General features: G+C 38.3%; 1 protein-coding gene across 1 annotated transcript in view; it reads left to right on the top strand.

Annotated features, from left to right (window-relative positions):
* The first annotated feature begins 9,620 nt into the window (after positions 1 to 9,620).
* LOC137138980 (helicase ARIP4-like) overlaps positions 9,621 to 27,525 on the top strand; it is a 59,997-nt gene continuing 42,092 nt past the window's right edge. Inside the window, exons 1-2 of the mRNA XM_067525575.1 lie at positions 9,621 to 9,804; positions 26,692 to 26,854. Of these exons, the coding sequence (XP_067381676.1) occupies positions 26,740 to 26,854 (115 nt within the window). The 5' untranslated portion in view covers positions 9,621 to 9,804; positions 26,692 to 26,739. The remainder of the gene's footprint in view (positions 9,805 to 26,691; positions 26,855 to 27,525) is intronic.

Raw genomic sequence — 27,525 nt, 5'->3', positions numbered from 1 at the left:
AGTAACACACTTAATGAAATGATAATAAGGCAGTCCATAATGTCCAAGGCTACTGACCAAGTTTGAAAGTAACTGTTCAAATATTAAAAATATTATAAACAATGTTACTTTTATAATTGAGCTTTCGTCATCTCTTCTGAGGAACAAAGTCAAACACTAAAGACTATGTTTTTTGGCATTTTATTCAACAACCAGAACATACACATCATCAGTAGCAAATACTTATCAGCAACAAAACATATTCAAGATAAAGGGGGAGTTTGAGGAAAACAAGTAATAAAAATTAAATCCATTTAATACAATAAGTCAGATAACACCCTCTAAGCAGTGTCTCACACCCACAGTGGGAAGAGGTCCAGTCTCTGTTCCAGTGCCAAGTGTATCCTACTGAGGCCAGACTGTGTAAACATGAGGCAAAACAATCTTTGCTATAGCCAACTTGCATGCAGCAGCTCTCTCAGCATAAAGGAAACCGAAAGTAGTGCATCAGCTACAAAAGAGGAACAACTCCCCTCTAAGCTTCTATCATCACACAGTTAATGGTATTAGTTTGTTTTATTGTGGTCACACTGGGGTTAACACAGGCAAGACCTTGTTCATCGTTCAAATTTCTTTTATCCTTCTAATATAAACAGAGTTGAACACAAACATACAAAAGCAAAAATCCATTTATGACATTTAAAGGGACTTCTTTGTCATAAACATCTTTCAAACCAGCCACTCAACCAACTAACAACTCCATGATTCCTGAAAAGTGTCAGCTACAAGCTGATTATTGTGGGATGCCAAAATATATTCCCCTGTCACAAATACATCATTCCTATGACACACCTAAGGACATCGATGCACTGGTTATGGTGTTGAAACACCTGCCTGTAACAGGATACATCCCTGTAAACGCTGAAAGACTTTAATATGAGAAACCTGACAAACACATCACTGAAGATCCCGTACAAAGAACAGCGGGATGCAATAAAACAATAGTTAATATATAATATTTACTGAGGCCTTTGTTACCAACACCAGTGATAATACAGCCTATGATTATACCAAACACTTATGGAAGTGTAGATTATTTGTGTACATGTTAATTAGGGGCAGAGAGACTATGCAGCATTTTCATTGCATTAAAACGATAAGGGAAAACAGCACATGTGTTCTCACATCTTTGCTAATCAAAATGAATAAAAAAAGGTGCTTTAAAAAGAAAAGCAGTTTGCTCCGAGTCAGAAGTCCGATTTCATATCTCCATTCTTAAGTCTCTGGCCTTGTAGGCAGAGAGTCCTGTGGATCAGGGCAAGTGCCTTAAACATTCTTGTCCTTTAGAAACAGAAAACAGTCAAAAGAAGAGAGTCAAAGGTTAACTTAGTAGCTTCAAACTAACTCTTTTGTGGTTAGTTTTAGGCAACAAAAACCCACAATTTAAGAACCCGATAGATATTTCTATTAGTTAAAGGTTCTGTAAATTAACACATCATTTCAGCATGAAGTTACTCATTTTCTGTATTAAAGTAGCCAACATCTGTGAACACTGGATAGTTACCAACACATTTTTTACTTTTCTGACTAATTGTGCAAATTAATGCTTTGTTATAAAATAGAATAGATAATAGTTTTCTTCAAAATACGTTCGCTGTTACAATTTTTCGTAAATGAACATAACCTGTCGCTTTGACATACAGATGTGATCCAATCTTGAACATACTGATAATAGTTTAAAACAAGGTTTTTGTACTTCTTTATAATACACATACTACTAATATCCTAATTTTAATTTGCAATTTTTTAAAGAACATGTTGTGGTTTGGTAAATTATCAATCTTTACATCTAATGCAAAACTCCACCATATTAATAGATACTTAATTATGCTTGCACATGTAATTTGTGAGATCTGACCTTTTATTTTAAAAACAGTGTAGATAAGCAGACTATCACACTGGTGGGCATGAGTAATGACAGTACTGTGCATTTTCACCTTTTTGGTCTGTGCCCTCTCGGACTGGAGAGGCAAAAATAATTTTGGTCCACTGGCTTTAAATAAAGGAAAGTAATGGCTGACCACAGTAAAAGAAACCACCGTGGCTTTTGGAGGAACTAAATCCACCGACATCTGTCATTTCTACAGTACCAGACAGTGATGGTGAATAGCCAAGTGGTCTCTTTTTAATCTGCTATCATTGGGTGGCTAATGAATCAACACTCCATTTCTGAGCCCATGTACAGTCTCCTGCTCCAGCAGAGAGAGCTGTGGCTGCTAAGGAAAACTGCAACACCAGAATCGATCACATTGACAGACTGCCGCTTCTGTGGGGCTGAATACTTAAGGAGATTAAAATGTGCAAAGTGCCAGCACTCCACTCCACTCTGAGCAACAGGCCAGGGAAACACTATTGGTCAGATGTGAATGGTTGATAGTCATTATAGATCTCGATCAGCACTTTTACTGCTCAAGTTCAGAGGTGGGAACAGAGGAAACGGTCATTTATCTTCCACCACTGTGTCAGCCCTTCCTTTAACTTCACCACTTCCTGCAAAACAAGTCAAACACTTTATAACTTTCACTGTCTAGTGTTTTGTTTTTATTGTGCCTACCATCTAAACTATCTTTACACTGGTAACCAATCTTTATTGCATTTTTGGAGTAAAAATGGGATCATTAGGCATGGTGGTAACGTAATGTCACTGTATTTGCACATTCCAAAATGTCACCATTGTATGAAATCTATGCTTTGAAAAGGGTTGCCAGTGTAGGCTAAAACGTTGAAAAACACAATATATAAAAGATATTGCAAAACTTTGGTAAATATCTCAAACATTTCACTCTTTTGACTCCAATTCATAATTTAAAGCATGTTTGGGGGGGGCTGCCACACATAAATGCATGTGTGATAATGCTGTGACTAACTTAGTCAAAAAACTGTGTAGCAACAAAAGCATAAGGAGTGAAAGGAATCCCTGCCAATTCACGAATGGCTAATTTATATAAAAGGTAAGTGTGAAAACAAGTTCGTGATATGGTTAAGGGAGAGTTAAATTAAGTTATCTACTTCATTTTTTTCCATCTGCTAGAAACCTGGCAAACAATGCAAACTTAATTCCAAACAAGGGTTATACAAAGCGATAGCCAGATTCATTTTCAAGTGCCTAACAATGTGATTTGTGTGGCAGTTGTTGACTTTAATAGAAAAACACGTGTATTTATTACCTCATTTATGGATTTGTTCAATTTGAATGGGAAATGCAAATACAGACACGTGCTACAAACACAAAACACTGCAACGAGCACTGATGATGGAAATGTTTCCATGGAGCAAATAATGAAAACCTTTATTCATCTAAAACATGGCACTAGAAAATTCAAACAAATCTCAGATGTGAGTAGACTTTCCAACCCCAACTGAATTCAGAAGCCTAATGAGTCAACATAGCAAGGACACACGTGTCCCAGTGGCATACTGTAAAACCTGTTTCAAGATGGGCACTAAAAACGTCTGCTAGCTGATAGCTACAACCGAGTAGCTAACACCATATACCAAATAACACCAAATATCGCGACAAAATGTTTCGAAACCTTGCTTTACCACTCGAAAAGTCACGTGACCACCCCAAATTATGTCATATAATCAGAGAAGTGTTTAGCTGCTGTTAAATATCAGATATATCTTTCTTATTTTGCACATTTGAAGTTTGAAGTTTGAAGTATATTTAAAAGTGATCTCATTTCACAAAATAAATGGCAGGTGTTAAGTAATTTATCATCCCATTATCTGAGTCTAGTAGCCACGTACTGTAGGGGTCAGGAAACACGAGGTGCATCCTCTGCAGGGAAGAAGCTTGTGGCTGGAGGTAGGAGCTGGAGACTGGCTGTGTATAAATGCTGGCTTCATGAGCAGAGTAGATGCAGCAGTGAGGGGTGGTGTTGACAACAGGTAATCTGTGGTGAGCTGAGCAGAGCAGGAAGGGAGGGGGACAGGTAAACAAAAGGTCAAGAAACTCTAACTCTATAACACATCCTGGGTTTTAAAATGAAATGTTTCTCTTCCCCCGTCTTTGGAGAAACTCCCCTGATAGATTTTATGCCAAATTGAGTTTGATTAGGATGAAACACATGCACTGTTTTCAAAACCAGATGTTTTTTCTTATTTGTATTAAGTGCAGAGAGCAATTGTTTACTGAAATAATAATTATAAATTCACACTAGCAGGTTATAGAGCATGACATGAATATGAAATGAATAATGTATTTAAATTGGAGCAAACAATTTGTGTAGAGGTTTTTTTTTTTTATGATAGCAACAGATTTTGTAGCCTGAGAGTGCAACGGAAAGACATCAACATTTTTGCTACTTAAAGGTGAAAGTATCTGTAGCTCACAAAAGAGCCACCCCACTTTTTTCATCTTCTAAACGCAGAGTTAATTAATGTAATGTGTGTGCCGGGAAAGATTCCGTCTTTGTCAGCACTGTGTTTAGGCAGCATCCCACTGTATCCTGCACCAGAGCAAAATGAGCGAAATCTGTGGTGATGTCAGTGCTACCCCCCACCAAATAAATCAATAAAAATAAAAAATAAAACAGAAATGGGAATTTTACCAAAACACAGCGATGGACTGCACAACTCTATTGGGAAAAGGTTCCATTCTAATGTTGGCAGGCAGACGTTTCCTTTCAGGGTGAGATAAAATAATGGGGAAAGCTGATACCTACTAATTAAAATTTGTGCCACTGTTATTGTTTCATTAAGTTCTTGTAGCCATAAGAAGCCGGGCGACTGTGGTGCAGGAAAGGTGGAGTGGTTGTCCAACAATCTCACAGTTGTTGGTTCGATCCCCACCTCCTCCAGTCACATGTCAAAGTGTCCTTGAGCAAGACACTGAACCCCAACTTAGTCCCGGTGAGTGTTGGCCAGCTGCATATCCGCTCCCCCATCGGTGAGTGTGTGTGTGATTGTGAGTGTGAATAAGAAGCAGTGTAAAGCGCTTTGAGTGCCGATAGGTAGAAAAATGCTATGCTAGCAGGGCCATAAGTTCAAAACAAGTGACAGACACAGAGTCCTATGTAGTATTACGTAGTACATTTGCAGTGACTAAGCAAACACTGCTTTGTGCAGCATGACCTGTGTTTCCCATTACATCTACTCTAGTGGTGTATAAGAGTCTGCGAAGCTGCTTCACGTTAATAACAAATCCTTGAATGAGAGACACAGAGTGATGTTTCGCAATTAGACAAAGATGAAATAATGAAACCCTCCAAAGAACAAACACATGATGCTAAAAGGACAGAACCATAATGAAGAGCCCAAATCTGCCCAAATTGATCAAAAGATCGGAGAAAAGTTACAATAACCTCACTGTACACCAGACCAGCATCATTCACCGTGCTGCTCACTGTGGACATGCTGTAGCTCAGGCTCACAGTACATGAAAATATAATGCTTTAAAGATGCTGAAAATACTAAAAAAAAAATTTATGTACAAATTATGTATGAATTTGTCATTGTATTGTGCTGAACATAAGGCAGAAGTGTAAGTTTTCTTAGGAAGAGAAATGATTCACTGCAGTTTTATCTGTTGGTTGTTTTGTTTTAAATGAGATTCAACATAAGGCCTCTCAACAAGACTCTGTTTATACATAAAACAGCATATGGCAGAGCTGATAAGTGAGCAGCCGAGCTGACACGTGATTTTTCTCCCCACTGCACTGCACACACAGACACACACAGACAGGAAGAAAAGAAGAGCAAGCGCAGACGTGGAAACAACTGATTAAACTGATGGTGAGATAGTGCACGCACGATTCAAGTGGAGTTCAAAGTGGAGTTCAACTTTTCTTACAGCAGCTTATTAAAGTAGGAAAAGCAAAAATAAATCTATTGATGTTAATATATCTGAAAACCTGAAGGCAACCAGAGTTAATGTTACACCTGTTTTACCTGATTCACAGTGTCCACATTAAAAACGTCTTCTGTTCACTTGAAAATCTTGTTAAAGTCTAAAGCTGGTTACATGGTTAATGTTTAAGCAATAAGCAGTGTAAGTGTGAAGAGGCATAATGTGTGAATTTACTGATAAGGGAATTAAATATACAGTAGGCCATCAATCTACACTATCCAAATCCAGTGGGTTGTACTTACAGCAAGTATTTTACAAAATATGTACTTCGTATTACTTTTAAAAAAAACTTTTAATGCCACTTTCTACATTTCAGTTTCAACTGAAACTCCTGCTGTAGCACCATCATCTCTGTGCAGCTGTCTAAAAACAATTTACTCACGGGGATTCATTTTAGTAGTTTAGAAAAACATCTTCAAGCTAGTGCAGCTGTCAAATTAGCACTCTCGGAAAAATCTGTTTTGTTCTAATGTCACTGCACAATGTGTTGCTGGTTATTTACATGGTTAAAGTAAGGGTCTGCAGAATTAAGTAAACCTTTACATGCTTGTTCTCTGTTTTTAACAAACAGGATTGTACTTTCTAATAATACATTCCTAACAATAAAATCATTCGTAATAATAAAATTCCCTGTGCATTACCATCTTTAGCATGAACCAGCTGCTCTAAACTCTTAGTGAGTTGCTCCATCTAGTGTCCACATCAGGCCAACACAGTGTCAAACTTTGTCTGTGCATTGTCTCTTTTTGTCTCTGGGTCTTTCAAGGCCAAGAGGAGGAAATGGATTACTTGTTTCTGTGTTGCCGCTGTTTTTAACATGATTTTATAGTCCGCCTCACACAGTTTCTTTCATTCTCTTTGTTTTAACAGAAAACAGTCAGTTTGGGGCTGTCTGCATTTACAGTTGATGAGCCAGTCACTAAATTGATTAACTGATTAGTTAAATCCAAATAATGTGTTACACCAAATTGCACAAAAATATATTTATTTATTAAATGAATTAAAGCTGTATAAATTGATCTCTGTAAACAATATGAATGTGGGCAATTTGTGCTGATGAATGCCCTTGAATTTCAAATGTAATTTGTCATGAAGTTATTCATACATTCCCATTAGTCTAAAATATACAAAGCTGTACATCATTGATTTTTGTAGAAGTAAATGTATCTTGGCTGAAATTAAATTACTGCTGCCTTGTGGTGCTGCTTGTTTGCTTGGTTTGCGTGTCTTTCTGCCTGTGTGCTAGCCATGAAAGGTGTGCATGTGTAGCTGAATTTAATCATCAAAGCTGAGTATGTAAGGAAAGATCTTCTGAAAGTGACTTGAGACAGGAAGTTCCAAAAACGAGTTTGGGATGAGGTAAAGAAAGAGAAAAGAGGGCTAAGCTTCAGAGCTTGTTCTAATTTCCTGAGCAGCCATTGGCATTTATCTCTCCTGTCGCTCCAAAGATATCTAATATCAGTCACACACACACACACACACACACATCTAGCCTGACATGTTTTCCATTTCCTGCTTTTTATTTTCTATCTGCTGCATTGACAGAAAAATCTGGTCTCAGAGAAACAGAGGACATCAGCTATTAGAATGAGGGAGGAGAATGATGGAAAGGCTTTGGAATAGAAGGAGGTAAAGAAGCTTTCACACAGGGAGGTGCTCAGAGAGGCAGAGAAGAGAAACTGGAGAGAAGGAAAGAAAAGCAAAAGAGAAATGATTTAAGAACAGACTGAAGAAACACACACTGAGGAAATGGCCTGATGGAGGAGAAGGGTGACATACAATGAAGGAGAAAGCCATGAATAAATGAGGACACCAAAATCTTTTTTGCTTTGCATCACTTGTGGACATTCCACAGCAGTGGAGTGAAGTGATAACAATGCTCGGCCTTTCAGAGTTAGGGAGATCAATGCATCGGGAAGAAGTGCTGCCAACACGAACCTGCCTCACTTGCTTCCTAGTTTGTAAAGTGACCCTGAAAAATAATAACTCAGGTTTCACCTCAGTTGCACAGAACGGAATCTCTTGTCCTTCCATGCAATGTCTGACTAGTGTTAGCAGTTAAATACCAAATATTAAATATGACGTACTTTGTATGGTGTGAGTTTTCAAATAATCAATTTGTAGTGCAATCTGATGTCCCTCCCATCAGTCTCAGCCCACTGCTACCATTGCGTAATCCAGTGTTATGCAAAGCACTGTGCAACACTGTCCAATAGAGGGCATTACAGGAATGAAAGAAAGACACAAATCCTGATCCATTTCATAACACAGTCTTAGCTCGGTTCATGTTAGGAGAACACCAAAATGAGAAATCGTTAAATCATTTAATATACATTATATTAGAGCAGAAACACAGATTGACGACACTGCTCAGTTTGCATTATAGTCAGTTTATTGCACTGTTTACTGCTGTGATGATGTGAACAGTGATCAAACAATCGCTGGTGTGTACAGCATAATTTTGGCAGAAGTGTTTAAGTGTTTGCATTTGCCTGAGGCCAAATAGTTTTTATAGGATTTTATGCTCAAAGCAAAGCCTGGATGTCAACTTACTCCCAACTTACTCCCACATTTTATTTTCCAGACATTTCTTTAAATAGCTCCCTAATGCAAATGGGATCTGTTGCTCCTAAATCCCCAAGTATAGGTTTAGTGAACATATTTTACAGAGTAAATCATGATATTCCACTGCATTATTAAACCATGCTGCCTTATGTATATTATCTTTGTTACAGTAGGTTGCTGGCTTTGCTCCTGACTTGACCCCTTCACCTCCTTATATTTTCCCTCTGATTGAAATCTCTGCATCAGCATCACAAAGCACCTGATAAAGTGATCAGTGAAAGTTGTAGAGCACCTGACAGGTTGTGTGAAACTGAGACGTTAATCAAGCCCAGTCTTCAAACATTCAGACGGCGTACAGTACAGAGTGGAAGCAGAAAGGCTAATCAGCTGTGTAAGGCACAGATTATCTCAGTGCTCCATTCCAAGAAGTTTTCTGAATAATAACACTTGAGCAAAAATACAAACAGGTCTAATCAGATGTTTTGTCTGGATTGTGTGGCCCTGTACAGTTTGTCCTTGACTGACATCTGTCTTACATTTATTCCTAATTTGAGCCTAGTCACAGTACCTAAACCTACCCGTGTGGCTGTGCAGGACCATTCAGACACCCTACAAACATTTGAAGATTTGAAGGATTTGAAGACCTGGATTAACACTAACACAAAGTCAATAGTCATGTAGGAAGTAGAAGTGCTGGCCAAAAAAAGTACTCCAATAAAAATAGAAGTACAACTTCCCACACTTTACTGATGCAAAAAACAATAGTATACTGTTTTCCAATGACTTGTTGTGGAGCCCCATATATGGAAATACTCGAGTATTTAACGAGTATTAGTACATGAGAAAATGTTTACTACTACTACTACTACTTATAATAATAATAACAATGATGATAATTTTAACATTTTTTATACCATGAAAACCTCAGGGAGATTAAAAATCAAACACAAAGTTTCACACAACATAAAACAAATACTACATACAGATCTATCACAGTTTCTCATTAAGCAATAATAAATTAATAAAAAAAGGATGATATTGTTACAGTAATGATACAGAAACGTGCAGGTCGTTGTGTAATAAATAAATATGAGAACTTTGTGTCGTGCAGCCTTTGTGCCGCTGGTAACAACACAACAGTTCGGACGCTTGAGCACTTCCGGAACTTTCGTAATGGCTTTTCTGTGCAGAGCGCACGCAGGGACCAACAGGACCGAGGCTCCTCTGTTAGCAAGAAACTGATGAATGAGTGAGAGCGTCCGAGCTTGACCCGCGTCTTCTCCCCACTTCAGAAAGAGGCAGGAAGCTTTCTCCGTGGAGGGGACCGGCCGCAGAAACCGGGACGGAAGGTGAGATGTGGGCTGCGTGCCGGGCTTTGTGTCCGCTAGCTTGTGTTTCCCGTTCGCCAAAAGCGGGTTTGCATCTCTCGGTGCGTCAATTAGACTCCAGACAATAGAGGAGCATGCTGCACTTGTGCGGCTCCGCTTCCTGCTGCCTGCATTGCCGCTGCAGCCTCCTTCCGTGTTATGAAACAAGCAGATACGTTGCTTTCTTTGTTGATTTTTCTCCTAACAAGTCCACGGACCGAGTCGTGACCGCGGAGGAAACCAGCTGGACGCACCGGAGTTGACACGTGTGGGGGCTCAGATGGTCTGGTTGAAAAGAACGAGCCACTAATTAGTAGCAGTGTTTCCTAATAGCCAGTTTGGCTACGAGGGGAAACAAAAAAGAAGGTGGTTTATGTAAATTGAGGCTAAATGTCAAGTTTGGTCCTTTGCATTCACATAAGTTCATAAATCAGTTATGTGCAGTGTGGAGCTGAATCCTTGAAGTTGTTTAGAGTTGCCAAAATAATTTCCTGAACTCCTCATGCAGGAGACGGAGTGGGAGGAAGTTTTAAGGTTTCAGTGGAGGAGTTCAGAGGTTAAAGAGTAGATCCTGAGCCTGAGGTGTCTCTCAGCTCAGGTTAAACCTCTGAGGCAGCCGGCTGAAAATGAAGACGTCAGTTTTGCAATTGTGTCTTTTAAAAGACCTCAGTTCAGAACTTTTCACAAGGAAGATGAGACTGAATACAAAGTATCCTTTAAAAACAAAAATCATGTTATACATTTTAATCAATAACAAAAACTAAACAGTAATGTGAAAGTGGGACAAATGGACATGAAGACACTATCTTAATGTAATGCCACATCTCCTCTGAACTGTAGCTCCTCAGTGCTGAAACCGTTTCCTTCAGCCACTGTGATCTGCGATAGAGCCATAATCCCAATGATTTGAGGCAGTAGCAGGTTGTAAGTAACTCCAGTAACTTAATATTGAGTATTTCATATGTCCCGTGCCGTTGTTCTTGTTGCACCTATAGACAAGAGTCAATCATGAGACATGAGCTCAGGTTTAGAGAAAGCAATGTGTAAATCAACACTTTTAAACATTTTTTTTAAACGTAAGACTAGTGTGAACGAATAAGAAATGTAGTTGTAATTCAATTGATGATTCATTCAAAACCTCTGACCTGCATTACCCACAATCCATCTCAGCTATGAGACAAGTTGGGAATCAGGATTTATCAAATTTACGCAGCTCTTTCTGCAGCAATAAATGGCTTTATAAAATATTCCCCCCAAATGCAGTAGAACTCCCCAACGCCTGCTGTCTGACTTTGATGTTTAAACTCAACACAGGTCCCCTTTAAAAACCGTTTTGAAATAGCAGATGTGAAAACACTGTGGTATGTAGTTTGATTACCTGCTATGCAGTTCTTATTTTTGGTTAACAAAGAAAGTTGAAAACTGGAAAGATGTTTAATTGACCAACCAAACTAAAGTATATTGTGCACCTGTATATATTTAATTAGATTTTCTTTTGGCGATATGAAGTTAAACCGCCACAAGCTGGCATCGCCGGCATGCAGCTCCACAGATACAAAGCGGTAAAGAGCCGGTAAGCAACATATTCCAGCTGAGAAAAGACAAGAAGCAAGAGTCCTGCCCTTTAATCAATACCCAGTGTGCCTCCTAGCTGCAGTGCATTCTGGTCAGCTGTACTTACTGTGTGTGCTGCGTTTTGCACTATGGATTTCTGTCTGCATGAGTGTTGAGTACTCGTATAAAAGGGCAAGCTTGTGCTGACTGATTTTTATTTTATTTTTTGTGAAAGATTTAGAAACAATTCCAGTCTCCAGCTGCAAAAAAAAACACGTTATCTGCCGTCTTTGACCAGCTATTTATGTCAATGCATTAGGAATAACAAAATGAACAAATTGCTTTGATTTGTAATGTTCACTGGTGCAGTCATATCTTTTTTGGGGGGAGCTTTTTAACTCATAACAGACAGTTTAGTTCCATGTCACACTCTGTATCAAGCTGAAAAACCTGTGGCAGAAAGATGATACTCTAATAGCCTGATTCTTGGGCTTTTTCTGTCTGCTTCTGCTGTCAGTGTTGATTCAGACACTGCTCTCGGATCAAGTATTCAGCAAAGTACTTGAGCCAGATGCAATCTGAGCTGATAAAACCTCCTTTCTTGTCTGTCTTTTTTTACAAACATTTGTTCATTGTTTCAGTCGTACTCTAACAGAGGGGGAAATATTTTGTGCAAAGGAACAAATGTGTTTTCTCTTGTCAGTATAAAAGGTTTGTATGTGCTTGGTTGTGTGTGCGTGTGTATTCTTTAGTGAAGGTCACTGTGTCTTTAAAAATCTGAAATCTGCACTAACTGGCATATTTTTTAGATTTATTTTTAAATTTTGACCCTGTTGTGGTGGAGATGTGCCGGTCTTAAAGTGTGTGTGTGTGAGTAAAATTATCTCTCATTGGATATTCTGTGCTTTATGAATTTGTCTACGTTGTCCGAATAATGTCAAAGTGAATTGTCTTTAATAAGACCCTACAAACACCGGTTCATTTGATTTTAGTCGGGTTTATGCCCCAGATATCGGCTAATTTTGAGACTATCATCTCAGGGTGTTTCTGTGGCACTCTGCTTTTCATCCCTTCATCGCTTCAGTCTGTTCCTGCTAATGAGCTCAGCGGGCAGCTCAGCACAGGAACGCAGTGCACAGACAGCGAGGGGGAGGAGGGGGCTACTGCAGGACCACTTGACATTTATGCACATTAATGGCATTTGTGCACAAGATCCGGTTTCAAGCTTTATTCTGTCCACAAATTAGGACAATGTTTAGTTCACACACTGTGAACTGTACCTAAATCAGTTTTTTTGTTTTTTTGTTTTTTGTTTCTTGTTTAGTTTAAATGGAAGCTGGAGACAATATTAATAGCTGTGCATTAAGGTCATAAATAATCAATTAGTAACAAACACCTGAAGTAGGCTTTTTAACTTCTAAATAGCTATGGCTATGACATTCAATTTACGTTTGTAAAATAATATATGATGATTATAATTAGTGTAAAATAACCATTAAAATGAGAACAAATAGTGTATTTCATTTATAAATTTGTATCTCAGATGCATTAATAAATTTTTGTGTGGGTGGGAAAATCTTTTTTCTGATTCAGGATTCATGAATTCCAGGACTTTTTGGTGATTGATTAGGTTTGCAAGAGAGTCCTGGTGTGAATTTGTAAAATACAAATGTAAAATAAGGTGCCATCAAAATCCTACACAGTGTGTGTTCATGAAAGGTTTTTTTACAAGATTTAGGGTTTAACCACTTTTTTAGTTAGTTTTGAAAGTGCAGAATTTCATCTAGCAACTTATAGGTACAGGACTCCAGAGGTTATATAATATGAGTTATGGGACTGGGATTAAAACTCGACACAGTTTACTGTATAGTATGTGGAAAGACAAATTAGCATAAGTGAGCACAAAATGTAGGCTCTCACCAAAGAGAAAACAGAAGAATGTTTTAAACACTGAGTAGAGGATTAGTATTTTTGCTACAAATGGAGTCTTAATTTAGACAGTAAGGAAAGAAGAGAACTCTTTTCTAAAGGTAGGGTTAGGGTTAGATGAGGACCCAAATGAAGTCAGTGCCTCTGATGGAGGCAGCGGTGTGTCTTTGACCTGCACTGCCTGTGAAACGGCGAGAGGCTGACTAATGGATGCTCGGCACAGCATTTGGACAGACCCCCACTGTTGATTTTCAGAGACAACTGAAACATTACAGCAGGGAATTTATATTAAGGTAGAGATTACACCCTTACCTTCTGTGCTCATGGTCAGAGAGTTTTACCCCTTCCAAGCAGAAAGAGAAGGAGGAAGGAGACATGGGGCGACTTAGACCCACACCCCTGTTGTTTCTCATGTTTTAGCTAATCTTTGAACATCTTAAAATGAACACACGGACGACTGTTTGCCTGACTTACTTCATTAGTATACAGTTCACAGTAAAACTTGTCGTTTATCTGTAACAGGAAGCGGAAGGTGAAGTTGCTGTGGTCAGAAATGTGCAGAAAAATGAAATCCCTATATCTTACTCTTTACATAGTCGTGAAACCACTAAAGATAAGAAAATAGGTGCAACCTGCTGTAACTTACATGTCATTTGATATTGGAAGCATAGATCTGTCTTTTGTTTGTTCCACTCTAACAAGCAGAGAAGAAGGTTAGTTTAATTGTCAGAGGAACAGTCTCACAACTGAAAGGTCACAGGACTCAGTTCTCAGTTTTGGTTACTCGCATTACAGTGAATTGCTCTGAAGTTGAATCATTTACAAATCTACATGAGTGAGTAGAAAACTAGAAACAAATTTCAAAAGGCTGATCAATACGCCACCAATTAAAGGCTCAAAAATCTAGTGTGAAATCAGCTTCTGTGTGACACAAAACCAGACAGTGAAATGAACTTCATTAGGTTTATTTGGGCTAATAAATAGGTAACTCTGATTCCGTGGAACACACTTCTGCTTTGAGGTTCTGTGTATTATTTTTACCTGAGCTACCTCTGACTATAAGCTTTATCGAAAAAAATCTTCTTAGCAGTTAGCTTTGATGGGATAGAGAGCCAGAGAGGCCTAAAACAAAAACACAACGACATATTAGCTGTGTTATCCCATCCAACAATAACCACCATGAGGTCGGTTGAAATAGAAATTTTTAATGTTAGATGCATTTAGATTTATTTGTATTTAACCATGTAAACCACAGTAGATATAATCTCCGTTTTTAATGGTGACCTGACCAAGGAGGTGGTGCGTGTACAGTCCATAGTCCAGATATGTCTTTTGAATGGATAATCTGCCTAAACTCATTGAAACAAAAGATTTGGGTGGACAGTGAAAGAGAGAGTAAAAGCGAGAACGACAGTGATCGGCTCTATTTTTTTTATTTTTTTTTTTTAGAGCGGTATACAAGAGGGCAACCTAGCAAGAGAGTGCAAAGTTGTTTTTACATGGAACCGGACCAAGGACACAAAAAGACAAAGAGACTTTTTTAAAGGATTATTTTGGAAATGAATATAAGATCACTGTAACCTACACAAGGCTTTAAGTTGCCAAACAGTTAAAGCGCATGATAGTGAAGCGCTCAACTCATTTGCTCTTTTCCTGGCCAGTTGTGGAAATGCTGTGACAGATTTGGAATATATGGAAGAGCTTGATGGTGCAGCCAACATGCAGGCCATTGTTTCTAAGCTGCCATACATGTTGATAAAGAAGTGGAGGAATATGGATTCTGACAATCCTGAGAAAAAGGAGTTCAAGGTTACATTTAAAGACCTATTAAGGTTTGTAAACAAACAAGCGAAGTCGCACTGCACCCTGTGTTTGGGGACATGAGGGACAAACCCAAAGAACACAAAGTCTCTGTCAAGTATCAAGCCAGGGAGAGCAGGTGGTAGTAAAAACAACTTCATCACCACTGCAATGCAAGTAAGGCATATGCTTCAGTTGTCTGAAACCCGGGCATGTCAGGAGAAAGTAAACGGTCAGGTTTGCTCAAGGACACACTTTGCTGCACGTAAAAATCAAGGAAAACACAACTATTAAATAAAGGCATTCAGTGGATGATGATGAAAAGGCACTGATCAGCGAATTTGCGAACGCCAGACCTTATCAGCATTTGGATACTGGGCCTGGGAACGCTGAGGGCATTCTCTCCGAGAAAAGGCAACTAAGTAATTACTTCATATGCATTCTTGAATCCTGGCAGATCAGCCACATTTTGCGCATTTGAACTTCTCGGTTTGCTTAATCAACATGGGGGAAAAGGTTAACTTTCTTCTTGCAACTGTGGGGAAAGAAAAGTATTCGAATGAGCAAAGACAACATTCCAATACAAGAAGATGTAGACAAGTGGCCGCATTTTTAAGGGGTGCAAATATCTCTCATGAGGGCAGAAATGGTAAAGTTAATAGGAACTAATGTTTCTGAGGCAATGGAACCAGAGGAGGTCATCCATAGCATCAACAACGGGCCTTATGCAGTGAGAACTATGCAGGGATGGACAGTCAATGGACAAATGAAATGAGATTTCAACAGAACCAAAAATGGAGTAGCACAGGTTATGTCAAATCTTATATACTGTATCTGTAGCCAAGCTGGAGGACCTGTGGAGTCGGCAGTTCAAATATGACTTTCCTGAGGAGGAGATGTCTAAGGCAGCTTGTGTGTTTATGGATACGGAGTGTCACAATCTACTAGAATGGTAAACGGAAATAACCGTATTAATCTTCCATTAAAGGACATGGACAACAGCAACGTTGGCAGTACGTGTGGACAGAATTCTAAGAAAGCAGTTGCAGCTACCTGGAGGACTCCATATATTGGACTGATTGTACAGCAGTGCCAAAATTTATTAGCAATGAGACCTCAAGGTTTCGCACATTTGTAGCTAATAGGGTGTCAGCGATTCAGCAGACCTCAACAGTCTCATAGTGGCACTAGGTAAATTCTCAGTTTAATCGTGCCGACTGGGCATCTAGGGGGTCGGAACATGAACACCATTCTGTGAACCAAACTGTGGATATTTGGACCTGGCTTCCTCTCGCAGTCCGTCGAGAAATGGCCAAAGAAACCAGAACAAGAGCTGCAAGTGCTTGAAACAGCTGATCCTAAGGTGATTCTCTTCACCTCAGGTGAAATTCCTTTACGTAAAGGGTACTGGACTCCAAATTCAAACTGAGCAATCAGAAAGTTTCTATCTATCTAGATTACATGGAGCACACAGGTCGAATGCATTCGTATCCAGTCGAAGACTAAAGAGCTCGATAGACTTGTGACCTGGTTCTATCTTCTCCAAGAATCAGACAGTGGTAAAGGCTGTTCTCCTATGGTGTGTGAAGTGCTAGTGACCTTTGACACCAGAATTGTCTCTGTTTATTCTACTTTTGTTTTTTCTATAGTTACTGTGCCTTGAAAGATTATGGACGTATAAGTGTACCAATGATGTCACTGATGACATCACATAGTTGCCATTGAAGCGTTTGCCTTTGAATTTTGCCTAACCAGTTTCACAGGAAACAATGTTTGTTTGGGCAGTTTTGGAGCTAAGGCAGGGCAGAGCAACAAGGTGAGCGGTGGAAAGTTGAGTGTGTCTGTTTTTTACTGTTTTCCATGGAATTACTTTGGTATCAGCTCAACTGGGGAACGTGGAATTCAGTGTTTTGTCATTCCCCGACATCTGGAGTAGATAATTGTTGGACTGCCGGACACGGGTAGGCCTGCCTCTACAGTTTTGTATTTATGTATTATTTGTTTAATCCTAAGCCTACATTAACAATGAACTGTGAATTCCAGGTAAAAATTGTTCTTTAAAAGTAGTTTTCAAATATTCCATAGTTGTGAGTTGTTGTAGTATGTCTATTGTTCATTTAGAAGTACAATAAAGACTGCACATGCAAACCGATGAGTGTTGCACCTCAAGGCCGTGGGTGGGCGGTTAGCTGTTGTAAGGTAAATGGCTGAGCATATGTTTGCTTTTTGTTTCTTTTTTTTCGGCCTCTCCACAGTTTTTCTCTTTATTGGAAAGATAAGGTTGGTGTTGTGGAAAATCCCTCATGCTCCACTCCCATCAGGTCCCATCCCTGCGGGAAAAATATAAACTTCTAATGACTTAACATGGACTTTCTCAGAATGTGCTTAGCTCATAAATTTTCCTCCTGGAGTCAGGGTTTTTATTGATGAGCGCAGGCTTGTTTGGATTTGTCAGATCTTTTGTGCTAGATCTCTCTGAGCGGAGGGAGTGTGTATGTTTCTCTGGGCCTTGAATTAAAAAAGTAATGAAAAAAATGTTCATATCAGCAAGTTACTGGATTTCAACACTGAATGCATTAAACCGTATGGATTAAATGATTCCTAGTAACATTTGGAGGCACTAATCCTTAGTCTGTTTGATGACTGTATGATGTTTTTCATTTATTTGATAGTTTCTAAAATATATTTTAGACATTGTATTGTTTGTGGTGGATAAGACATTTGTGAGACATTATCAACGTGCAGAACTTGCCCATGTCAGATCCACTTCAGTATCAGATTAGGTCTAAACAAATGCTTTGGCTTACAACAATAGATTCTTTTTATTTTTGCTTAGTATTGTTACTTTACACATAATTCAATCCATTTTTTGATAATTCTGTGGAGAAAAATAATGGCAACTAATTCTAAACTCCGATTGAAGTATAGAAATGATCACAGAGCAGGTCCTGAAGGCATTTTAATGTTATTCAAATATTTTGACATAATTTACTTAACTTGAAAATTATTAGTTTTACTTGGGTGCTAGTACTTATTTGAGGGAACACGATGAACACATTTAATGATTTAAATGATTTAGAAGAAAGAGGAGGGAGACAACAGTTTGACACCCAGGCAGGACTGACTCCTGGATTTATTTATTTAAAAATATCTTCTGAAGTGAGTTGATGCTGTTTAATATTGGTCTGTGATCTGTGAGCAAACCACCGAAGGACGTTTTGCTGGTCATAACAGGTTCAAAAACTTCTTTGAGGGTTAAGACTTTTATTTAGAGATTGGTTTAGAGTTTTATTGAATGGTCTCAGATGGTAGAGAAATATGTTTGTCAGGTGTTTGTTTTCGGTCTTTGGCCAAACCTATGCTGTGTTCACATTAAGTCGAAGTGTACTAATCTAATGTTTTCCCCTTACGTTTCTCATAACCCAAATCAGACGTCTTTTTTTATTTAGGGTAATTTAGGGAAATTAGCAGTGACCTTCTGTCACACAAAGAGATCTGCACAATACAACCAGCAGATCAAACTTTGATGACATCTGCTTCACATTCACAAAGCAGTTTGAGCACTGGCCTTCTGCCATGATTTCAATGGTATATTAGGACATTTTGGGAATTTTAATTAATTAAACTCATGAAATATATAATAAAACTTAGCTTAAATTATTAATTAATCGTTTTATCATGTTTGATGTCTATCTGCTTAGATGTCCAGTCAGAAGTCAGACCCCCAAATGACCATAATTTTAAAGTTAGTCAGAAAGCTTTTTTAAATTCTCCCCGATTTCTGTAAGTTTTAAGCTTTTGCATAAGATAATAAAGACTAGCTGCTGTAACACATTGGATAAAGAGAGGATTTAGTATTTTGCAAATGCATTGTGTACTTCCCTGTGTGTGTGTGTGTGTGTGTGTGTGTGTGTGTGTGTGCTTGCATGCATATGTGTTACGTTTGCTTTCAATAAAAGGGGCTTCACTTGATTGGTTACCCCCTCCCTCCCCACCACCACCATCACTACCACCACCAGACTTCACTATTGTGTAATTCGGTTACACAAGCGAGGGAATGTCATGCAGATCATGTAAGTCTGTAAGCCAGCCTAATATAAAAGGAAGGTGTTATACAATATCCTTTTTCTGAGCCATATATTGAAGCATTTGATGGTTTGATTATTCTTGCAAATGACCTGCATTTGGGAAACAGGATGTGCACAGTCTGCTGATGGGGGCAGTGCTTTGTTGGTCAGTACAGGCTGTTGACTTTGCTAGTGGTTGTAAAAGAATGGGAAATACAGTAATCACTGATACCTGTTGATCACTTCTTCCCATGCTGTTCTCCACCACTGCTAAAACTACCACTTAGTGTTAATGTTATAGGTTTTTTTTTTCTTTTTAGATGCAAGCATTTTTCCCTTTGCGTATTCTCTCAAGCACATTATTCCAGACTTGAGCCCTTTGATGTGAAGGTGAGGTACAAGGGACTTTCTAAAACACAACAGCTGCGGTAAATCTTCTTGAATTCACAGTCTAATCTGATAACCGTTCAGCTTTTGTTTTATCGTTTATTTAGAGCATGTTTTTAAAAAAGCCTGAATCCCATGCTCAGCTTTGAGGAGATCCAACACTCGATTACCCTACTGCGCCAAATAAGACGTTATAAGAAAGTTTGATGTAGTTCGCGTTAATCTATTTCTCTCTATCTCGGTGTGTGTTTGTCTCTTCCCTCATTTAAATCTGCCTTGAGCTCCTGCAGCGGCCCTGGTATAAACCTGGGGTACGAGGCCTGTGTGTGTGTACCTCTATGTTTATGTGAACCGTTTTGAGTTTAGACCTTGAGAGTGAGAACATTTTGGGAAACTAATGAAATTCTGTGTCGTCCTCCTGCTTTTAAATATCTGTTTGAGCATTAAGGTTAGAATCAGGTGTAGGCTAAGGTAAAAGGCGAGGGAATGCATTATATCAGCGAGGGACCTTTTTAAAAGCATATATGTGTGATAGAAAGAAGTGCAGCTGAATAAGAAAATGTGTGGTGATTTTCAAGTTCTGTGAAAGGGAGTTCTGAAATTAGAGGGTTTGTGTGCCCGTGTCCTTGTATCTTGGCATACATTCTGTATAACTTTTTTATCTGGTAGCTGAACAGTAGCATTATTAGCCAGATCTTATGTAAGGAAGCTTATGCAAGCATCTGTCTTCTCGCTGCCCCCCTCCTTTATCATTCCTCTCTCTCTCTCTCTCTCTCTCTCTCTCTCTCTCTCTCTCTCTCTCTCTCTCTCTCTCTCTCTCTCTCTCTCTCTCTCTCTCTCTCTCTCTCTCTCTCTGCCTCTCAGGAGCTTTTAAGAGGTAATTACATAGTGTCTGTGGGTGCATATGCAAGTGAAAAGTTGTCAGTATATTATTAATTAATCTCTCACAAGCTAACATTTTTGCCTTTTTATGCATTTCCGTTATTGACCTATTAGAAAGTGTGCACTCTGTACGTTTGCCTTATAGAATTAAAAAGTGAACAGTTAACCAACATATATCTGAGACACACGAGTTTTGAGAAGTATGAGAGAAAACGGCAGCGTTTTTCTGACCACAAAAGTTAACTGTATTTGTATATTTGGCTTCATTTTCACACAGTTTGTGTTGTAACACAAAACGAGTGCTCTGGCTCAGGGTGCAGTCTTAATAAATATCAAAACCACATCACACATTGGTTTAACACTTTCAGAAGCTCATTATTTTTATTGTAGTCTGTGCTCCCTCCTCAATCAATCAACCTGTGGCTGGTTTCAGGTTTAGGACCCTGATGTTAAAATATGAAGATCAGAGTGTGCTGGGACAGTAAAACTCAAAACTTTAGCTTGAAATAGTTTATTGTTCGTGGACCCCCAATTTATATAAAATGAGAAAATATATCTTTTTACAGCAAATCAAAGCAAAGGTAACAACTTTCTTCCACCCTAGATGTAGCCAAGACAACTGTTTATTAAGCATTCTATTTAAAGACTTATCCACTCACATGTTTACTAAAGCAACTGGTGTGGTTCTGCTGGTATCACCATTTCAGTATTATCTGGTTTGATTTAAAGCAAGAATAAGATTAAAGCTTAAATAGAAGAGGTATTACAGTTAGATAAATAAGTAAAAATGGAAAATGTTCTCAGGTTTTTTATACTTATTTGCTTCTCTTCTCTTTATATTTCAAATATTCTTTTTTATCCCATTTTTTTACAGTTAGTCGGACAAAACAACATTGAAGTGAATGTTATTTTAAGCTTGCGTACTTTATTATTATAGAAATGGTTTAAGCTAAAATATGTAACCTTTTGTTACTTTTTTGGAAAACAGTATTTACATTTATTAAGTAATGTTTTATCTTGAGTTTGTATTGACAAAAATCTGTTAAAGGAATTAACCATTAAAAAAACTAAAGAAGTAATCATCTTTTCACAGCAACTAGTTTTGCAGTGGTTTATTACTGAGTTTGGAGGAGGATCCACATGTCCACATATAGTCATCTCATGTTGTCCTATTTCTTCAGCAAAAAAATAGGTTATCTCACCCCCTCTCCCTTCTGGTCATGGGGGTGTTTTTAGGACACCAGACAGACCAGACTGTTCCCCCAGTCTCTCCTGCCCCTCCCCTCTCTAACATATCCTCCTTTATTGGACCACCTTCCCATTTCATGCCTCCCTATTTTAGTTTTATTACTCCTCTGTGCTCTTTATTTGTTACCATCATCAGTATCCTGTTTCCACTCAAAATTAATTCACTACTCAACAATGAAATATTGACTCAGAGGAACTTGCAACACCTCTTTGGTTTGCTGTCTGAGCTTATGTGTGTGAGGGGGTAAAACATGAATGCATACTTATTTTTTATTAAGATTTCTTCTCTCCTTTTCAACAATTTCCAAGAGAATTTGAATGTTTACAGTTGGTGCTCAAACTCCAATGATTTTCTAAGCATATTAAACTCTTCTCTGGATGTTACTGATCATAAAAAGAAATGCCATGACAGTTATCTAGGTGATACATCATCACTTTAAAAATAAAAGTATCCATTAGACTGTGTTTCTGAAATGCCATGAGTTAAATGACTAAAAAGTGAAGAGGAAATGTGTGTTTTCAGTGAACTGAGGAAGTTCAAAGTGATAAAATATATTCAAAAATATACTGTGTTTTGACCTGCGTGTTTTTTAACCTACTGTGAATTATTTGGGCTCCTGCTTTATAAATTATTTGGTACTTGCATCCTTTACAGTTGGCTTAGGCCTTTTTAAAGTTTGATCAGGTGGTGGCAGAAAATCTGAATAGTATTGTGCTATGCGCTTAGTGTAGACTTGTCTAGGCTTCCTGAATAAACATCTGTTGCCTTTTATTATCACTTATCTCTAACATTCTGGACATTGTTATTGCTGAAACTAAACAAATGATTCAAAGTAAAATCTGGATCTGATGAAAACTGTAAATTGTGTTTTCTCTCAGAATAAAATCTCTTCTAGATCTGTCACCTTTTAACCGTCAGCAGCTGCTTCAAGACTAAATGTACTGAGTCTGAAGACTTACATTTGTGATCCAAAATCCACAATGAAAAAAAGAGTATTCCTTCTTAGCCATTGAATATAAAAGTAACAATTGAATGTTAAAACAAATATGCAAAACAAAATATGCAAACAAATATGGAAAACAAAATAACAAATGTGCAAAAAAATATAACCATAAATATAAAAACAAAAGGGGATGTCCGTAACCTTATGTCCCCGACAGGTTGGACTTGGCCTTGACTGAGATGGTGCCTTTTCCTCTTACCAGCTGCTCACTAGTGTCTAAATTCAAGAACACTTCACCAAAAGCAATGAAAACTGTGGCAAATAAATCAAGTAACTTGCTTAAAAATGCAAACATTAATATAAACTCAGTTTCCAGAAAAGTTGGGATATTGTGTGAAATTTAAACAAAAGAGAAAGCAGAGCCTGAAGGTCTTTCAGTGTAAATAGTACACAACATAAGATGTTAAAATTGAGAAACGTGAATTTCTTTTTATACGCTCACTTTTATTTGCCAAACATATTTAACATTTAATAAAAACTAACATGAGTTATTTTAAAATAGACATTACAGTCCAGAGGAATTTCAGTTCAGAACATGTTGCCTCGTTGCTCATATTATGAAGTTTGTAATCATGGTCAACCTGCTTTTCCAAAACTCCTCCAGATGACATCGTCTGAACTCCTAATGATGGGAAAACTCTTCCAGGTGATGTCATCTGGAGGAACTTCTTTGCTAAAATATTGTAATAAGGAAGGAAATAAGAGGGGAAATTTACATTTACATTTAGTCATCTAGCAGACGCTTTTATCCAAAGCGACTTACAAGTGAGGTACAAGGCAAGCAAAAATCTAAGTTGTTAAATGCCAAGCTTTGAGAGAAGTGGGGAAAAAAACTTTTATTGCAGGATTATTGCATTGCATTATATTGTACAGGTATTTGTGTCATTTCCACTTGCTGGTAGAAATTTAAACTAATTTATTTTGAAGTGCCTTAAGATGATATTTCTTTGTAAATTCAGTCTGAATTGAATTGAAAAATGTATTCATATACTGGACCAACATGGAGCTGCTCAGTGTAGCAAAAACAGACTGTACATTTTGTGACTGCTATTTTACAGCCTGGAGGCTTGGCCAGCTTTCCTCCGCTATATAAACTTACATAAAGCCCGATGGCAGTGATTCAAGTGGGGTTTGACTGAATGTGGCTTTCAACTTATGTCGGACAATAGCAAGCTGTGTGTTTTTTAGCAAGACTGAATCATCAGCGTCCTTGAAGTTGACCAGTTTCTTTTTCAGGTCTGTTTTTCTTTTAGGTGCAGAGGTTTAGTTTTAGAAAGAAGTGGTCCTGTGCTCAAACTCTACTTTTGCACCAGTGCAGTGCTTGTTTGGGATTTTTCTCTTTAAATGCCATCTGCTTAGCCGACTTTTGTGGGGACAAGGAAACAGCATAATTGATTATTGAGTGGAAAACAAATGTTTATGTTTAGAAGTGGGGGAACGGTGTGTTATGGTTCTATTACCACAAAAAAAGAAGATTTAGGTGGATGTTTGGCTCATACAAAGCAACTGAAACCAAAGGTCAAGTTCCTGTCTTCAACCAACATGAAATATTGTTGCTTTTCCAACCATAAAGCGGTAGTTCCTCTAATGTGGCAGGAAACAACAACTCTGTCTTGATGAGAATCTGTGCTGCAGCAGTGATTGCCACTTTCTGGTCAGGGGTCTCTCCAGGTGGTCCTTGAGGTTGATTTGAGGAGGTTTCACAAGAAAATGAGAAGCCGTTTCATTTCACTCCCTTGAGCATGATTGAGATTAAATGAGATGCAATGACAACATGGAGATGAGTTCTTCTCCATCTCGCTACAATCCAGACTTCTGCAAGTTTATCATTTTTACACGTCATATTTGAAAACACAAGCTTCCCATATGAGATATTTACAGTAAATTGAAAATATTAGAAATGGATCCAGTAGTTACATAATTCTTTAGTTTGGGAGACCAGAAGGTCAGAGAATATCGGAGGTCACCAGGTCCTTGATTAGTGATTTTAGGCCAGAAACCAGTTCATGAAGTCTAGCTTGGTTTTATGGGGCTTATGAAACTGCCCTCTCCAACCAATAAGTCACTTTGGCCATAGCTACCTGTTGTGTAATCGGCTGTGTAATGTTATGCAAGGTGAGCTGGCAGGCAGTCAGAAGTAAACATTGCTTTAATACTACTGTGCGTCTGGACTCTTCTGAGTGGGAGTCTTGTTATAATTCTTGTTTATTGTGGTGACGCAGGCCAAGAAGTATTTCACTATAACACACAGACCTTGGTAAATTCATATGATTCTTTTATTTGTCCCAGAACATCTGTAGCGATGTGGTCATGTATGTGTTTTTTGCGACTGGTTTTAAATGTGAATAATTATTTGGACTTTATTTTTGTTTTGTCAAAAATAAATAAATAAAAAATAGTGCTGAACCCCACAAAACATTGCTTCTACCAAACCACAGCTGCTAATGAAGGGCACGGTGGTAGTCAGTGGTTTCCATGTAAGATCGTTTCACTCTGGCCCAGAGACAAACCCATGAGTAATGTCAGCGTAATTTTCCTGCTGCTGAGCGATGGAGCTTTAAAAGCCCCCTAGAAACTCCTGAGAGCAGCTCATCTCTCTCGTTTTGTGTCTGTCTTTAGTACATTTCACTTCTGTCCGTCTTCTCTGCAGCTCTGTCTTTCATCTGCCGGTCATGATCTTTGTCTGTCTCTTCTTAAAATGCTCCCATCCTGTCTTTCAGTAAGTTCAAATGATGCATTTCCTTTCTTTGGAAGGAAATAAACTTTGCGAATTGAAATTAGCCGAAAATTGCCTTCAGAATTCCCGTTTCCCCTTTTGGTCCACAGCTCATTGTTATGTTAGATGCAGGTACAGTTAAAAAAACAAAAACAAAAAAAAAAACAAACCTAAGGTCAATGTTCTGTATTTCAAAAATGTAAAATTGAATTTGATATAGTGCTGTTAGAAATGTTTCATTTATTCCTCTTTCTGTGTGTGTCTCATACTAAACTGCCTCTGATGTTCAAACTAAATTTAACATGAAACACACAGTTATTTTATACTTATTTTATACTTATTGATGAGCTGCAGTTCACCTTACAGATTCTCTGGCAGAGAGCAGAATTCATGTTTCACTCAATTATGGCATGTAGCCGAGCATCCCCACATCATTACACTCTCACCAGCATGCTCCACAGATGGCATGGTATTCTTCTTTTAGGGGTGTGTGCATGCGTGTGAGACCCCCTGTCCAAACAGTCCAAATTTTGACTCTTCATCCCACAGAATATACATTTGAGATTCTTCTAGATGTGTTGTGGCACAATTTAGATGAGTCTAGAGTATTAAAAATATCTTTGTAATGTATTTTAGTTTGGTAGTTTCTTTTTTCAAGTAATAACAAGGGTGTCAATCCTTTTTCCCACAGGCCTAGTTACTATTAGATCACATTTCGTCTTCATTTAAAACACGTATTCTGTGTTTACTTATGTTGCCTTTGTTTTATGTTAATTTATTTGAACTACGTAGTACTAGATGAGCACAAAAAGAGTAAAAAAATCAGGGGTTCACAATTTCTTTCCCGCACTGTATAATACCAGAAAGTTGGATTAGATTTCACTTTTTACCCAGGGGTTGTTATATTGTCGTGTCACACCTTTCACAGCTTTCTGCCTCCGCCGATTATATGTTAATACGCATGCTGTATCTTATCTGCACTGAAACAAGCCAATATACAAATTCCTGTGAATGTGCTTTGTGTATGAAGTACAGGATTTGTCAGTTTTAGTCACCCAGTATTTTGGCACCATGTGGAAGGCTTTGTAGTGAGGATAAAACAAATTTTCCCCCTCTCATGGAGTTTCCTTCTTCCTGTTGTTGTCTTGTAAGAAAAGCCTTAAACAGTTTGAGCTAAGAGACAGATGGCAGAGAAACAGAAAGTGATTTGCTGCACATGAAAAAGTATTTTGTCTTTGCTTGTTCATTCCTTTATTCATACCTATCTGTGCTGGTGCTTCAGGTGTGTGCAGTGCGGCCATGCTCAGATAGCAGCAGCCTGCAGGTCAGGATGTCTGATGAAGAGGAGGAGCTTCTGAATAGGAGGAAAACGGAGGACGCAATCTGTTACATCACTGATGAAGATGAAGACAACGATGGAGATGATGAAGATGAGGGAATACCTGGTGAGTTGAAATGCAGTAATTAGGACTACATCCCACATTGCGCTCAGATTTGTTCTTTCTTCTCTTCCTAATGTTTTCCCAGACTTACTCCATGATGTGGAGGTCAGGGCTTCACCCTCTTGTTGCTCAGAATTCTTCTTCTTGAGTGTGGGATTGTTATCGTGCTGCAGAATGAACTCGGGGCTGATCCAACACCTTATGATCCGGTGTTGTATTTAATATACTAAAATGAATATATTTCAAAGCAAAAAGATTCTAAGAAACATAAAGAACCTAGAAAACTAAGGTTTATGGGTAATGCAATTGGTGCTGACATCCATTTGCAAATAATCAACCCAGGATTAGGTCAGGATGGTTTCACTGACTTACAATTGCCTTTTTTCGTTGCTTATTTCTTACTTGCAGCATAATCTAGAGCTTCTAATTTCTCAATGTTCACATAGACTGGACATAAAATTACATTGGAAGTTTTTTTGTTTTTTTAAATTTGTTGATATCAGATGAAACTGAAGCAGCTGCGATGCTGTCCACATCTGTGACTAGACTGGCTCTCCACCGCTGCATTTGACCTTGTGTCCTCCCTCAGGAAACAAACTCCTCTAAACTTTCTCTTCTCCTCCTCTCCTCATGTCTTCTGTTGCCAGTATATGTTACATAACCTGGTGAATCAT

This window comes from Channa argus, chromosome 13 (assembly GCF_033026475.1).
Source record: "Channa argus isolate prfri chromosome 13, Channa argus male v1.0, whole genome shotgun sequence".
Classification (NCBI taxonomy): Eukaryota; Metazoa; Chordata; class Actinopteri; order Anabantiformes; family Channidae; genus Channa; species Channa argus.
This window is presented reverse-complemented; position numbering and strand designations above follow the sequence as displayed.